Below are 17,665 nucleotides of genomic sequence, written 5' to 3' on the forward strand. Positions count from 1 at the left end.
TGTTGTCGGCTTTTCCAATAGTGAAGGAGATTTTAAAAACACAAAGATGGAGGAAGTTGAGGAGGAAATGGCAAGTTTAAACTACAAGTCTACATCCTGAGAGTCAGACTAACAATCTGCAACCTCACCACTAGATGTCACTAAACCTTACACACTGCACCTTTAATGAGAAAAATATTTTACTACAAGCAGCAGAAAATGGAAACAGTAAGAACAAGAACTCTGAGGTTTAATACATGAATGCAGTAAATATTTGACTAGATTGTAAGTAGTCCACATGTGTTTTGACATTCAAGTCACATGAACCAAATACTTTTCTAATGTTTGCAGGTTTTGCTTTACCAAAATCAAGAGAACAAAGACATCCTCCATCATCTACACCTTCATAATTCATGATACTGAGGACTGAGCAGGAGCTTTAATTTTTGTTTTCCATCGATGGAGCCCAAACAGCAGGAAGTTCTGAATTCTCCAGAAATCCTGTGCTACATCCACCCACCACTGATGGCGCTAAAGCTGCTGTATCCTGTAGCAAAAAAACCCTCCTTTTTACCTTAAAACAAGGAGAATAAACAGAAACAATCCTGCATCAAATCAGAAGTTATTGTGATCAAAACAGTCTCAAATTTTTGCTTGCGATTTTACTCCAGTCATGTAATTTTGCAGGGAGACAAACATCCTGTCACTGCAACTCTATGCGAGATTTCAGAATTGAATGGATAGTTGATCCTAAATGTTACTAGTCTCTATTTTTTGTAATGAAGTAACTGTTATCTTTGTTGTGTAACCTTTGATATGATAGATTTAACATTTTAGAAACTATTTTGTGGAAGTAGCTTACATATCCAATAGTAGTCAGAGTATAAATCTATAAGCTTTACAATTTATATAGTGGCTTAACAACAAGCAGGATTAAAATTATAAATGTCTTGAAGGAATTTAGCTGGAGGAGCTTAACTTTCTGAGAGTTTTATATATTCTGCAGTGACAAGGTTCCAGGTTCAAAGTTTATTGTCATATATGCAGTGAAGAAATATGTTTCCCCGTACTATGAAATTCTTTCTTTGCCAACCACGATTGCCAAACAATATAAATCTAAGTACTGATTTAAAAGAAAGATAAATAGAAATAAAAGAAAATAAAAATAGAAACAAAATAAAATAAATATACATATTCGTGTATTTTAAATCTGACAATAATAAAAGATTTTCATTTTGTCTCACAAGTGCGTCAGAAACACAATTCAACACACATCTACGGTGTTTGGGTGTAAAAAACTACAACTCCCATCCGCTTCCGGTTGTCAGTTCCGTGACTGCGCAGTGGCCCTGGTGCGCAGTGATTGTGCAGCTTCCTTCTGGTGGCTTCAGAAACGGCGGCTTCATGACAACAATGTGTGAATTATTTTGGAAAACGCGAATTAAAAGTCATATTTTCTGGATCATCCGTGTGTGTTTTGTTGCAACAGCTGTAGTTTTCCAGTTCGGGGTGTTTTTTTTTCATTTCTCCTTTAAGTCCTGCAGTTCCACTTAAAGATATTTAGGATGTTGTCACGTGTCTTTATAAATTATAAATGCGTCCTGTACTGGAGGAACGTCCTGTTCCGGGTTTCATGTTGCACACAGATGTAGTTTTATGTGTGTTTTATTATCTGTATGATAATATTATGACTCACTAGGATGTTTTTGCCGTTCTGAAGGTGTCCATCCCTCTGAGACGTGCTTCCTGTCCAGATTTTCTCGCTGTTGCGCCTCTCCTCGCTGCTTTACGGTAGTGGTACTGATGCGGGATGAGTCAGGCTATATGATGCTGCTGCTCCTGCTGCCATTTCATCAGCAGCGAACCTCCACAAACACTCAGCAAACCCGGGAATGATCCGGCGGGGTTCCCCCCTGACAGCCAGCGTCCTGCCCCCGGAGAGGAAGCAGAGAACCGAGGCGTGATTTGGTTCCGCGTCAAAGCGCAGGATCCGCTTTTTCTCCCCGCATCTGCTCTTTATGCGGGTTTTTTTCTCTTTCAGGTCTGATCGGGCCCGACGTTAAGGAGGCAATCCACCTGACTGCAGGGCCCGAGCCTCAGCCGTCGAGCTTCGAGGTTAAACGTCGCCTCCTGCGGGCTTTTGTGGCCGTTTTGCGCATCGATCCAGCCGGACCCGTCGGTGCCATGGAGCCCGCAGCAGCCCGGTCCTGAGCGGTGAGGGAGCAGCGACCGTTCTGGCCCGAAGCGGACTCCACTCCTCCTCCGAGTAGGGTTAGTTTCCCACTCTTTACAGTCTGTATTTCTGCTCAGATGCGGTTAAAGAAATCACAGCTGGACCGGTTTCAGTGCGGATGTGCGCGTATTTAGAGAAATCCCGCAGTTAAAACTCGCCATGAGACGATTTTAGAAGCAGGCCTGAAGATCGGAGCGTGCGTAAAACCAGGTTTATGTTCACGAAAACCAAATTTGGAGCTGATTATTATTAACTGGTGCACAAAATGGGAATATTTCACTGCAAAACATCATTAATAAGTCATTCTACTCATAAAAACGCCTCCAATCAGAGAAAAAACAGCTTCCAATGAGAGATGAAAATACCTATAATAATAGATAAAACAGCCTCTAATAAGAGACAAAAACGCCTCCAATAGGAGACGAAACAGCCTCCAATAAGAGATAAAACAGCCCCCTATAAGAGATAAAAACAGTCTCCATTTCGAGATAAAACAGCCTCCAATAAGAGATGAAAACAGCCTCAAATAAAAGATAAAACAGCCTCCAATAAGAGATAAAAAGGCCTCCAGTAAGAGATAAAACAGCCTTAAATAAGACATTAAAACTGTCTCAAGAGATAACAGCCTCCAATAAGAGATAAAAACAGCCTATAAAAATAGATAAAATAGCCTCAAATAAGAGATAAAACAGCCTCCAATAAGAGATAAAGCTGCCTTCAAGAAGAGATTAAAAAAGGCCTCCAAAAACAGATGAAACAGTCTCCAATAAGAGATAAAACAGCCTCCAATAAGAGATGAAACAGCCTCAAATAAGAGATAAAACTGCCTTCAAGAAGAGATAAAAACAGCCTCCAGTAAGAGATAAAAACAGCTTCCAATTAGAGATAAAACAGCTTGGAGTAAAAGATAAAACATCCTACAATAAGAGATGAAACAGCCTCCAGTTAGAGGTAGAACAGCCTCCACATGGATGTTTGGTGGCCGTTGTGCAGCTGCAGCATCTGTTGGATATGTGATCCGCTGTGGGAGCCATAAAGCTTCTATTCACTGGGGATCCTCTCGCTAATGTTTGCATACCGACCGAGCTACGCAACCCGACCTGGTGGAGGCAGCAGGGGACGACGGGAGCTGCATGTGTCTGGCTGCAAAGATGTAAACTGGGAATAAATCACACAAATCACAGCATGTCAGGAGAGTTTTCATCTTAAAAGGCAAAAAAACCCATCCAGTTATCAGCTGTGGTTGACTTTACCCCAATATATGTATCCAAAACCTGGTATTATTTGCTTTTCTTGGTCACTCTTGGGTCATTTTTCCGCAAAATGCCAAAATATGCACAAAGCCTCTTCAACATCTAAGACTGATTTCATTTTTCACAGTTCATCTTTAACACACGCAAGCAAATTTATGTCCTATACAGATAAACAAAGCGATTATTTAGACCTAAAACGCATCTCTATTCGTGTTAAATATAACTTTAATAACACAGAAAAAGACTGAAAGCAGAAAAGTAGCGCTGACAAACAATCCCAGATGCAGAGAAGAAGGAAATCTAAAAGCCCAAACGACAAACCAATGCAAGCTTTTCTGTTAGGTTTGGTTCATTAGCAATTTAAAAAAAAAAAGATTAAAAAAAAGAAAAAAACAGCCAAAAAAATGATAAAAATCTGGCAGCTAGGGTGGTGGAAAAAATATGTAATAAAAATGGTGGAATAATAGTAAAAATAACAACAAATATCTGTAAAATAGCACAGTTTCAGCCTGTTTTTAACATATAAATGTATTTATTTCATAAATTAATTTACTAATTACTACCAATAATTCAACAAAACAATGAAAAAATTTGAAATAAAAACATTACAGTTAAGTCTGATTAAAAAAAAAAAAAACTAACACATTTTTACAGTGCAGAAGAAGCACTGACTTGATTAAAACAGTGGTACACGAGTTTCCAGACCTTAAATCGGACACAAAAACAAACTTTAAAGCATTTTTATCGTGTATTAAAGATCATCTTCACTAGTTTGAGACCTAAAATCACTAAACACCCACAATGATCAACTTAAATGTTGATAAATGGAGTTTTAAGGGACTTTTAAAGCAGGGTTTTGCTAGTTTGTACTGATTTTAAGTTTTAAAAACAGCCCTCTGTGCTAAAGCAAGTGGTGGAAGAAATATTCAAGTTATTAATTTAAATATATGAGCAAAATATCAGCAAAATATGACTTAAATTCTATCTTTATATTGTTGGTTTGGACATATAGGCAATAAATTAGTGTTAGCTTTGACATACTAAAGATTGTTGCTGTTAAATATTAAGAGAGTTTCGAGAGTTAGTTTAACTTATTTGACAAAATGAGTCATTTCTGTGATGATGCTCAGCTGTTTTTTGCTATTATTTGAGAAAATCTGGTTTACACCAGTGATTTTTAACTTTAAAAAAGTTCCAAGAATATGTAGATGTGCATAAAAATCCCATTTATATTGTTAGTTTATGACATTTATAATATTTTAACACATTTGGGCTTCATCTTACTGTTGAGGCAGGGCTAGCAGAAGCTATAAAAATAATAATTAAGCAATGTAAAAGTGGAATAAAAGCACAAATTATTATTAGAATAGTACTTACAGTAGTGAAGTAAATGAATGAGTGAATGCAGTTAATTTATTTGACAAAATGAGTCGTTTATGTGGAGATGCTCGGTTGTTTTTGACTATTATGTAAGAAGAAACTATTTTTATCCAGAGATGGGAAGAAGAACTGAGGTTTTTAACTAAAAAAAAAAAAAAAAAGGGTTCCAAAAATATGTAGATATGCAGAAAAATCCCATTTATATTGTCAGTTTATTAGATTTTCATATGTTTGGGCTTCATCTCACTGTATTATTTCTTGAGGTAGAGCTAGAAGAAGCTATAAAGGATGATAAAATGATAATAAGTAAGGTAAAAGTGGAGTAAAAGTATAAATTATTATGAAAAATAAAGTCAATGGACGAATGATGGCAGTTAATTTAACTTATTGACAAAATTAGTCATTTATGTTGAGATGCTTGGTTGTTTTTTGCTATTATGTGAGAAAATCTGGTTTAAACCAGTGATTTTAACTTTCAAAAAGGTTCCAAAAATATGTAGATATGCAGAAAAATCCCATTCAGATTGTTAGTTAATCATATTTATTAGATTTTCATATGTTTGGGCTTCATTTTACTGTGTTATTTGTAGATCTAGAGCTAGCAGAAGCTATAAGGGTAACGTAAAAGTGGTGTAAAAGTATATATTAACATCAAAATATTACTTCAAATGCTACCTTTAAGTGCAGTCGTGAAGTAAATGAACGAATTAATGCACAACATGCAAAAAATCCTCCACTTTCCAGGCCTGATTGTTCAGGAGGTCACACACATCCAGACGAATAAAATGGCATCAAGCTACGGCCACAATCCAGAGAGCAGCTTTTATTAAAACATCAAAACCTTAAGAGGATTTTCTCGTGCACCTCGTGCTTTCAATCGAATCACGCAGCGAACACAATGAGGCCAGCTGGACGTGTGCAAAGGTTAGATTTCACTAAGAGAATCAAGTTAAATCCAGGAATATAAAGACTTTGAACAGTTTTAATAGTTTGTTGTTGTTTAGCTGTGGCAGCTTTGTGCAAATATTGTCATAAAGACAACTTTTTATCACTTCAAATATATTCCCAGACTGTGAATAGTTCTAAAACTAATGTTTGTATTGTTTTATTTATTATCTGTACAGCACTTTGGGTTGTGTTTCTGTTTGTATGAAAACTGCGATAGAAATCAAGTCTGATTCAACCACTATGTGTTTAAAGCTTCTCCTGTAATTTCTGGGTCATCTAATATATGATTGGTTCACTGAAAAGAAGTGACAGTAATATGCAGTGCTGTGCAAAAGTATTTGCCCCCCCCACAGAAATCTTCTATTTTTGCATATTTCTCACACTTAAATGTTCCAGATCATGAAACTAATATTTATATTAGACAGAGATAACCAACAAAATACAAAATGCAGTTTTTAAATGATGGTTTACTGAAGACCTGTATCACCCTGTGAAAAAGTAATTGCCACCCTAAACCTAAGAACTGCTTTGGCAGCAGCAACAACTGCAGTTAAATATTTGTTCCAGCTTGTGGTCAGTCTTTTACATCACCATGGAGGAATTCTGGTCAAATCTTCTCCCTAGAATAGTTTGAATTTAGTCACATTAGATGGTTTTAGATCAAGAACTGTCCTTTTAAGGTCTTTAAGGTCAGAGCATTTCAATTGACTTTGACTCAGCCACTCCAGAACTTTCATTTGGTTCTTTCTGAGCCACTCAGAGGTGGATTTGCTTGTGGTCTTTGGGTCTTTGTCTTGCTGCATAAACCATTAGTGTTGAGCTTTAGGTCATGAACTGATGGTGGATGTTCTCCAGGAGGATTTTCTGATAGAGAGCAGAATTCATGGCTCCATCAGTGATGACAAGTCGTCCAGGTCCTTCAACCATCACACTACCACCACCATGTTTCACTGCTGGTATCATGTTCTTCTTGTGGAATGCAGTATTAGCTTCACACCAGATGGAACGGACCCATGTCTTCCAGAAAGTTCCACCTTTGACTCATCAGTCCACAGGATGTTATCCCAAAGTCTTGGAGCTCATCCAGATGTTTTTTTGTAAATACCAGATGAATCTTTATGTTCTTTTTGGTCAGTGGTGGTTTGATCCTTCCAACTCTCCCATGGATCCATTTCCTCCCAGAGTCTTACTTATTGTGGAATCATGTAGACGGATCTTAACTGAGGCCAGTGAGGTCTGCAGATCTTTAGATGTTCCTCTGGATTCTATGTGACCTCCTGGATTAGATGTTGATGCTCTTGGAGAAATGTTGGTGGTTGGTCCACTCCTGGGAAGGTTCTCCACTGTTCCATGTTTCTCCATCTGTGGATAATGTCTCTCACTGTGGTTCTCTGGAGTCCCAGAGCCTCAGCAATGGCTTTGGAACCCTCCAGACTGATGAATGTCAATGACTTTGTTCCTCATCTGTTCTTGAATCTCTTTAGAACGTGGCATCATGTGCTGCTTTTTCAGAGCCTTTAGCTACTTCACAATGAAGACAGGTTCTATTTAGTGATGTTTAGGTTCAACAAGCCTGGCAGTAATCATATGTGAGTGTGGATGGAGAAACTGAACCCAACTGATGAATAAATTTGATCATTTGGTAGATTGGTAGCTAAGGGGGCAATAATTTTTTCACAAGGGTGATATACATTGTCGTTCAAAAGTTTGGGGTCACTTAGAAATGTCATTATTTTTGAAAGAAAAGCAGTTTTTTTCAATGAAGATAACATTAAATGAATCATAAATCCAATGTGGTAAATGACTTTTGTAGCTGGAAACAGCTGATTTTTAATGGAATATCTCCATAGGGGTACAGAGGAACATTTCCAGCAACCATCACTCCTGTGTTCTAATGCTACATTGTGTTAGCTAATGGTGTTGAAAGGCTAATTGATGATTAGAAAACCCTTGTGCAGTTATGTTAGCACATGAATAAAAGTATGAGTTTTCATGGAAAACATGGAATTGTCAGGATGACCCCAAACTTTTGAACATTAGTGTAGGTTTTCAATAAATCATCATCTAAAAACTGCATTTACTGTTTTCTTGGGTTATCTTTGTCTTACATTAAAATCAGTTTGATAATCTGAAACATTTAAGTGTGACAAATATGTAAAAATAGAAGATTTCTGTGGGGGGCAAATACTTTTTCGTGGCACCGTATGACTGGAGTTCAAAGGTGAGACGATAAATTGCAGAAATATGTTGATTTGGAACATATTTGTGAACAAAATTTAACACGGCAGGAAGCATGTTTCCCACAGAAAAACGGTTTAGCTGTCGAGGAAACCAAGAATCCTTTAAAGTGCTGCTGAAATCAGTTCCCTTAGAGTAACTCAAACTGAAGCACCAGGCGTTACCGTCCACTTAGCGTCCAGTACCACGCTGCTGATTGCACTTGATGAAGGCTAATGGGAGGTCAGCAGGTGAAACTCTGCCACAAACAACAAGCAGTCAAATACTTCAGTAATGTGACACCAGTGTTCTGATGTTGCAGCGCTAACACCACCGCAGACGGACGGACAGACAGCCGGACAGACAGGCGACCAGTCATGGAGGCGATATGGCTCTATCAGTTCCGGCTGATCGTCATCGGAGACTCCACCGTGGGAAAGTCGTGTCTGATCCGGCGGTTCACGGAGGGCCGCTTCGCCCAGGTGTCCGACCCCACCGTGGGCGTGGACTTCTTCTCCCGGCTGGTGGAGATCGAGCCGGGGAAGCGCATCAAGCTGCAGATCTGGGACACTGCGGGGCAGGAGCGCTTCAGGTGAGCATCAGAACAACCACCTCCTGTAGTTCTATAGCTTTATAGAGCTGCAGGAAGACCAGCGGGATAAGGTCGTCGGACAAGAGTTATCCACGTTTCTGGAACTTTCTCAAATCATACCCCATATAAAATCTGTTTTTTGGCTTCTAAATCAGGGCAGGAGTTGTTCGATTTTGTGAAACAGCCGATTGTTCAGAAATAAGTCAAGAAGAACTGGAGAAGAACAGGAACTAGTGGTTCACCACTACTGAATTTTTATTTATCTAGAAACCGAAACAGTCCTTCAGGGTGAACACAAAGATGTAAATTTAACGTGGAAACAGAGCAGCTGCTTTTGCAGAACCGAGATTCAAAGACCTGCAGCTGACCTCTAAGCAAAGTTGATTAATAAAGCATTAATTTATTGTAAGATTACCAAAGATAAACACCTTATTAAGAAACTTAGAACACACAGAAGTTGTTCTAGAGGTTGACAATGTAGTCTAGATGAAGGAAAACTTGAATTGCTGCGTTTAATTTGTTCGACTGCACAGAAAGAGCTATTATTCTGATGAAATTTGAGAGCACAGAGGTTGTTTCTATAAAGTAGAGAAATGACGAGAAAGCTCTTTTAAAAACTTGACATTCATAATTATGGCAGCATGTGATTCTGACTCTAGATGAACACTTTTAAAGCCAAACAGAGTTTCAAATGGTGAAAATTTGTATCCTGATGCTGTGATTAGACTTCACAAATCTGGAGGAGCTCCCAGTCTTAAGGAACTTAAGTGTTCTAGATGGAGTAGAATGGTCTGACTGCACCTTAATTATTGTTCTGCTATAGAAAGGAAAACAAACCCTGGTCTGTTTGTGTTTCTTTAACCCTTGTGTTGTCCTGCGGTTAAAAATTGACCCGTTTTAAAGTTTGAAAATGTGGAAAAAAATATAGATTTTCACAGCGAAACTTCTGATGTCCACATTTTCAACATTTTTGGGAAATCTTTGAGCATTTTTTGGTGGAAAAAAAGAAATGTTAAAAATGTTTAAGAACATTTTTTTAAAAAATCTGCTAAAATCCAGCGATATTCGCTCGATTTTAGCTGATTTTTTTTTTTATGTTCTTAAAGAAAATATTAGAAGTTTTACTGATATATATGGAATCACTTTAGATATTTTTTAGGATTTTTTGGAAGATTTTTACTTATTTTTTGAAAATATTTACAAGAATTTTCTTCCCAAATTTGGGGGATTTTCTAAAAATAAAACTTTTAAGGGAAACTTTTAAGGAATTATTGGAATTTTCTTCCTGAAGGTTTTGAAAATTATCAGAAATTTGGGGAATTTTTTGGCTGATATTTTTGGATTTTTTTCAGACAAGGAAACAATATTTTTTGGTGCCCGTTAATGAAGACAACAGGAGGGTTAAGAAGCTCACTATAGGTGTATTAATCCGCTGGAAAGAATAGTCCCTGACGGAATAAAAAAAAAAACTCCCTTAACCAACAGCTCTTTTGTGAATATTTTTGGCCTTTAAAAAAAAAAAAAAAAAAAACTGACACCAGTTTCTAAGAGATTTCTATCTTGGGAAGATACGTGAAGCTGACCAGATTGGGGAACAATGAAGATGGAAAAGGAATTTATTGGTTTTTGGGATTTGTCAGCTTCATCGTTTATATATAAACCTGTGTCCTATAATGCATCACACAAGGATTTTAACTTAAATTGATTTGATTCACCTTCACCATGGGACCGATTTAAAGGTTGATCATGGTGTTTCGATATTTTGGGGTTTTGGTGACGCACATCTCTTAGCCGTTTCATCTGCGTGGTTCTTGCTTTCTATAAATATATATTAAGGATGTGTGTTGAACCTAATGAGTCACCATCCACTCCTCCTCTCTTCCTGCTTCCTGTCCGTCCACTAATCCTCCCCTCCACCTCCAGCCGGTAATTTTCCGTCCTGTTATGTATGTTTTCCTGTCTGGGCCGTGAGGATGCTGTGAGGGAGTTGGTGTTCATGCAGAGTGTCACATCTTGTCAGAATCCGGCAGCGTTTCCCTCCCAGTCGGACGGTGGTGATGGAGCTGTTATGTAAAACCACTGAGGCTCGGCTGATACTGATGTTGTTAATTACTGGACGTTTGGTAATTAATGATCTTCTCAGCTTCTCCCTCGGATTAGCTTCATCTCTGTATCTTCCATTAGTGACTGAATGCTGCTATACTGACAATCAGCAGCCATCTTTGGAACATAGATTCATAGATTTCTCTTCTTTAAGTGGATCAACTCATGAAAGCTTTGCTCTACAGCGCCACTGCTGGTCAAACCCTGTCAAGTGAACATGCTAATGCAGGGCTGTCAGACTTTACAAAGTGTAAAAATTACAGAGAAGACATCAACTGCAGTTGTAAATGTGTAAAACTATAAATTGAAAATCATTTCTAGACCATGACAAGTTGTTTTGATCATAAAGTAAAATACTAAATTGCTCAATGTTCTTTTGTCGTTTTGTGTCTCATTTTTGTAATATTTTGTCTTGTTTTTTGTCTGACTTTTGTCATTTTGTTTCTCATTTTTGTTGTTTTGTATTTCCTTTTTGTCTTGCTTGTGTTTTTTGTCTTATTTTTGTCATTTTGTTTCTCGCTTTAGTCATTTTGCTTTTCGTTTTTGTTTTTTTGTGGGTTTTTTGTCTCGCTTGTGTTGTCTATTTTTTGCCATTTTGTTTCTTTTTTGTCATTTTTGGTCCATTTTTTGTTGCTTTGTAACTTTTTAATCAAAATTTTAATCTTTTTTTTGCTTCATGTCGTTTGTCTCCATTTTTTGTCATTTTGTTTCTCACTTTTGTTGCTTTGTGTCACATTTTTGTCATATTTTGTGTTTTTGTTTTCTGACTGTTGTTTGTCTGGTATTTTTGTTTCCTTTTTGACTCACTTGTGCTTTTTGTTATTTTTGCCATTTTGTGTTTCGCTTTATTCATTGTTTTGTGTGTCGTTTTAGTCGTTTTGTGTTTTTTTTGTCTTGCTTGTGTTGTTTGCCTTTTTTTGTCATTTTGTTTCTTATTTGTCATTTTTTGGTCTTCTTTGTCCATTTTTGTGTCGCTTTGTAAGTTTTTTCTCTTTTGTTTCGTGTCATTTGTCTCATTTTTTTGTCATTTTGTGTCATTTTTGTAGTATTTTGTGGGGTTTTCTTGTGTTTTTCTTCTGGCTGGTCATTTGTCTCGTGTGTTTGTTGTTTTGTTTTTCGTTTTTGTCGTGTTGTTTCTTTTTTTGTCATTTTTTGTGTCATTTTTTGTCGTTTTTGTCACTTTGTAACTTTTTAAACAAATTTTTTGTCTCCTTTGTTGTTTCATATCGTTTGTCTAATTTTTTTGTTCATTTTCTGTCTTATTTTTGTAAAGTTTTGTCCTATTTTTGTCTGACTTTTGTCGTTTTGATCATAAAGTAAAAAATTATTATTATTCTTAGTTCCAGATACCTGTGACTAAATGTTTTGTGTCTTTGTAGAAATTCTGTGATCTAGAAGTTGTAATGCGTAAATGATAAACTGAGGCTGAATGCTGTTGAAATTGAACTTGTCTTTCTTAAGTAATTTCAGATTGTTCATGTTTTGTAAAAAGATAATTCCTTCAATATGAACATTTTCAGAATGTACTTTTTTGCACTAAAAGCAAACATTTGGAGTTATAGGTTATTATGCTGTGATTTTACTGGTCACTGGAGATCAAACTGGGCTGAATGTGGAACCTGAACTAAGATGACTTTGACACTCCTGCTCTAATGGTATGAATGTGAATCTTTTCCTCCAGGTCCATCACCAGGGCTTATTACCGTAACTCCGTGGGCGGGCTCCTCCTCTTCGACATCACCAACCGCCGCTCCTTCCAGAACGTCCACGATTGGCTGGAGGAGGCTCGCAGCCACGTCCAGCCGCACAGCATCGTCTTCCTATTGGTCGGCCACAAGTGCGACCTGGAGGCACAGCGTCAGGTACGACCGGCGTGAAAATGTGGACACGAGAGTTTCTGAATTTCTTGCAAGAAGGAAACGGTCTCTTTTTGGGCGTTATGCAATGTGCAATTTATCAAAGTCTGCAGTTTTAAAAATAACCTTTCGTTCACATTTAGATCAGCTCGCCGAGCCGTCACTCTTGGTTTGGTTCTGTTTGGGGAGCCGGCTGACAGAGAGCAAAAATAACACCCATTGAAAATTACACTTTATGGGCAGACACTGCAAAATGCACTGCAGTGTGTCTGCACCTGTACAGTACAATATTCTAAGAGCAGGATTAAAGTCAAACCAAGCAGGAAATTATGTAAGATTTCCTGCCTTAGCCACTTTAGTGTGATCTTAATCTGATGCTGATGAAGGCAGATTTAGCAGCTACTTTGACGCCACTCAGTGCGGATGATTTGATGTTTTTGCTCCGTCTAATGTGGCTCAGTAACAACAGCGAATGGTCATCACCAGGGAGTGTGCAGTCCGTCTTATTTCAGCACATTTAAAATGCAGAGACGATATTTTCTATCTCACCATGTTGCTTGTAAAATCTGCATTAAGAATTATTCTGAGCAGGTTCTCTCACTAGAAATTTGGTCTGTTGTACTTTTAAATGTTAGGAATAAAAAACTAAAAGATATGACAGAATTGCACTCAACTACAGGATCAGAAGTCTGTTATTTAGCACTGTTTTGACCCTTTTTCCAAAACAAATCCATGCATCTTGAGTTGCCTCCACTGTATAAATCTACTGGACCTCATTTTTATGTTAGCTTGTCTTCAGTTCTAGCTGCTGCAGACTAGCTGTAGTACCTGATTGCACCACTAGGTGGATAATTTTACTGTTTAATACCAGAGTGTTTAAACTAGAGGAGGCAGGCAGTTCCATGTTGGCTAGCACAGAGCATTGTGAAGGTTTAGCTAGTTAAGGGGCACCATGACGAAGTCTTCTGTCATGCGTAATGACCTTTGGGAAGAGCAAATAAGTTACCTGAAGCTGGGATTGACTAGGACAGCAACTGTATGATGAATTATTAAATTACTCAATGATAGTGCCGCATTTATTAAGATAATGATTCATATTTACGACAACAGCAAATGTAAACAGCTCAGTTCAGTAGAGATAGATAGATCCAACTATGCACATTGTTTCCAGTAAACAAAACAAAACAAAACAAAGAACTACAGATACTTAAAAACATTTTGAAAAGTTAAGGGGGTTGGGAATCAAAACTACCATCAACCCTTTACTTCAACTTTAAACACAGCTACTTAAACAGCTTTTCTATGTGGAAAGTAACCAAACCAAAGTTCAGCTCAACTGATTTGGACCACAGCAAACAAACTGTAGATCTGAACATCTTTTTAGTTTCTTCATTAAGTTCTTGGGGCTATTTGGTAGAAAAAAAGCTAAAGTTTGCAGCTATTTCTTGCTGATACTCTACTGTGGTTTTCTAAGGGTTTGTTACATCTACGAGAACGAGAACATGGCAAAGATTTATCTTACCTCGTTTGATCTTGCAGGTGACCCGCCAAGAGGCCGAGAAGCTGGCTGGGGCGTACGGGATGCGCTATGTCGAGACGTCGGCACGCGACGCCATCAACGTGGAGCACGCCTTCACCGAGCTGACCAGAGACATCTTCGCCTTGGTGCGTTCGGGCGACATCACAATCCAGGAGGGCTGGGAGGGCGTGAAGAGCGGGTTCGTGCCCAACGTGGTCCACTCGTCAGAGGAGGTGACCAAGAGTGACCGCCGTTGTCTCTGCTGATCTGGGAAGAGTTCTGAACGACTGGACTGAAGGTTTAAAGGCGAGCGACGGATTCAGAGGGGAGCGGCTGACGGACTGAGGTGTCAGCCCTCAAACTGAAACTGTTGGTGAGCCTCTGTTGTTCTTTTTTCAGACTGGATACAGATAACGGGACGCTTCAGGAACTTCAATGAAAAGGCAGGGAGAAGGTGGAGTACACCACCTTGCACGTGGGCGAATGGCTGAAAGGGTTGTGCCCATTTCTGAAGGGAACGATCACAGACGCTCATCTGGGGGTTCCCACGGTTGAAGTCCTTTAGGTTGTTGCCCTGAAAGTCTTACAAAGGCCTTAGAAAGAGGATCCATTTTGGTTCTTTGTCAAAATCCGCTCTTTACTTATTTCCTCTTCCTTTCTCCCATCATGTCCTCCGTCACCTCTTCTTCCACCGAGCCTTTCCTCTCAATATGCAATTACATGATCACATAGAAAGCGATCACTTTCATGTTGGTGTCCAACATCCTTTTAGAAGCATTCGAAAAAGTCAGCATATTTAGATTAATAGCTTCCTCTTTAGAGTCTGTTGCGCTGACGTCTCGCTCCACATTCCACCATCAGAGCTCAATGGAGGAGTCCTGGGGGTCCTAAATATCATGTGGGAAGAGCAGTTTCCTTCCTGAACCTGTGATTCTGTTGCCATTTTATTTGTCTTTGCAGCAATTTAGGCCTCCAGTGAGCTCAATGACATTGACCACATGGTTCCATCCACTATCATTCTGCTGAATACCGCACTATAAAAAACCACCATCACCAGTCCAGTTCACCTGAAGCAGGACGAGACTACGTGTACAGCTTAACTGACCGAGGAGGAGTCGTATAAAAACTCCCAATGTTCTGCCTTCCACTGGACACTTAAAGTGGAATAAAAGGAATGTGGGAGCCTGAAAGCACCTTATTTAACAGCCAAGTCCTTCTTAACTGTGGAGCCACATTTGGGACATTTGACCAGTGCAAATAAGCAAACTGGGGTTTTTATGTAGGCTTGAGGAAAATTTGATGAACGGACTTCACAAAAGAACCACAGTACCCACAGTGCACGCATAGGACAGTCAGAACTGTTGAACGTTACAACCATGTGAAGAAGGTCCAGTTGGAAACCCAGTCGACCCAACACAGATTCAGGCGTAGGGGACACAGCAAGGTCACATTATCTTTAGAATAAGTAGTTTACATGCCTTTTTAAAAAATATGTGTGTAAGTGTCATGCCACGTCAAACTTTGATTTTTTTGTTGCTACAGGTGGATGTACCCTCTGTGATTACTTGGGAATAAGTCAAACTATATGCATACAAGTGGTTTCAATTTGGTTGAGGTAGTAGAATTTCATTGGTTATATTTCCAGACAAAACTGACATTAAAATATAGACATAATAATGCTGTTTAAATGTGTTCTTATGTAACCTAGATGTAAAACCCTCAATTTCCAATCACATATAGCAAAGTTTTGAAACTGGTGCAAACTTGATCGATTAAACCAGTTTTCTGTATGACACTTGAATCGTTTTAAAGGAACAGGAAGTTGTTTTCTTGTGGAGAGCTGAGAAACAAGAAACACGTGTCTGGACACTAAATATGAAGCTACTGCCAGAGGGCCGCCAAATTCCACTGTTCGTGCTAAACTAAGCTAAGCTAACAGTGGCTAGCAGTAGCCTCATGGATCTGCCTTCTCATCGGGGCATGAATGTCTCGCCGCTTTAAGGTTTACTTTTAGCTTTTGGTCGTTAAGTCAGACAGTTGCTGGTCTTCTTGTAAAAGCCGGAAACACAACTAAGACGGTAAAAAATCAAGAAACGTCAGAACTTTGCAGGAGACTCGTTTGCTGTTTGTATAACACTGATAATTAACTACGTATTCTTATGAAATAAGCACTGGACCAAATGTAATAATAATCTTCATACCCTTACGTGTGTTTGCTGTTGCAGTTTAATAAATATTTGTCATTTAAATGTGGGGAAGAAATGGGAGGAGACTGTTGGCACTGTTAGTAATTAAATGTACCTTAAAGTACTCATCTAAATATCCATACATTATTTTGCAGAATTGCCATTTTCTCCTCCCTGTCAATAGATTCTGCAGTAGATGTAGGATTAATATCAGGATTTTATTATTATTTTCTACTCTGGTTCACTGTTAATCTATAATACATTCCCACATTACTGCTACTGTTAATCATTACAGTGTCTTTAGGCCACACTGTATGCCTTCTTTTTCTGTGTTTCCAAAGAGGTTTGTTTTGTTTTTGTCATTTTATTTTAGTACATGAATGTATGGTGGTGAGGATTTTACACTCAGTTGTCAGAAATGTAAGAAATGTGTGAATGAGAAATATTTCCAAGCAAAAGGGAGATCTGCAGGACTAGAGTGGAGATGATTCTAATTATAACACTCCGTTTCCACCGCTGCATTAATCCTCATTGAAGTGAGTGAAACTCTGTTGCCAGACAGAAAAGATCAATCTTCAGACGTCCTTCCAGGGATTTTAAACAGAAAAAGCCTGCGCTCTCCCCGATGCCCTTGTTTTTGAAATCTGACGATGTGTTTCATCCCACGACCGCTTTGAAAATGATTTTCCCTCCACCGCTTTGGTGTTTCATGACTAATACTTTGTGCTGAAACACTTCCCCGGTGGACGCCGTGGTGTTCAGGAGGTGTGTGTGGGCGACTGTGGTTGGAGTCTGCTGTTGGTGCAGCGCCCCCTGCTGGGCCGAGAAGCCTCTTTCACCAGATGTCTCAGCTGGTAGACCTGCACAGCTGTACAGCACTCTGGTTTATATTACCTCTACTCTGAAATACTGTCTTAAAGCATGAAACATGTTGGGAAAGATGGTCGCTCTCTAGCAGAAAGTTAAATGAGAAACTCCATACCGCGGTAACAGCAGCCCGTTAGCTTAGCTTAGCATAAAGCCTGGAAACAAAGCTCACCAGTCCACACTCACCTTGGTTAGCGGGTTCTGTTAGTTTCTAGTCTTCATACTAAGCTGAAGTGTTTCCCATTAATAGACTTTGGATAATGTATTATCATGGATAAAAACAACAAATACTTGATTTTCTTTACATTTTTGTAGATTAACACAGGTTGTTTTAATTACTCAAGCTACTTTCTAGTCTGCTGGGAAAACACAGTAGATCTGCATCTACGTTATTAATTTCACCATTTATTTATTTAGTCCAGTGCTGCTGATATGGTATCGATAGTCTCATCTAACTCTTTGCAAGAAAGCAAATTTTCCAAAATGTCCAAACTGTTACTTAAAGTAGCTACAATAAACTACGTCTAAAATA

The 17,665-nt window shown here is 38.6% G+C and overlaps 1 protein-coding gene across 1 annotated transcript; it reads left to right on the forward strand.

The window, feature by feature from the left end:
- Positions 1 to 1,619: 1,619 nt before the first annotated feature.
- LOC111585721 (ras-related protein Rab-39B) lies at positions 1,620 to 17,665 on the forward strand. The gene is made up of 4 exons (XM_023295312.3): positions 1,620 to 2,250; positions 8,333 to 8,602; positions 12,387 to 12,567; positions 14,101 to 17,665. Exons 2-4 carry the CDS (start codon positions 8,388 to 8,390, stop codon positions 14,344 to 14,346), a joined length of 642 nt encoding a protein of 213 aa, XP_023151080.1. The 5' UTR covers positions 1,620 to 2,250; positions 8,333 to 8,387; the 3' UTR covers positions 14,347 to 17,665.

Source organism: Amphiprion ocellaris, chromosome 23, assembly GCF_022539595.1.
Source record: "Amphiprion ocellaris isolate individual 3 ecotype Okinawa chromosome 23, ASM2253959v1, whole genome shotgun sequence".
NCBI classification, from domain to species: domain Eukaryota; kingdom Metazoa; phylum Chordata; class Actinopteri; family Pomacentridae; genus Amphiprion; species Amphiprion ocellaris.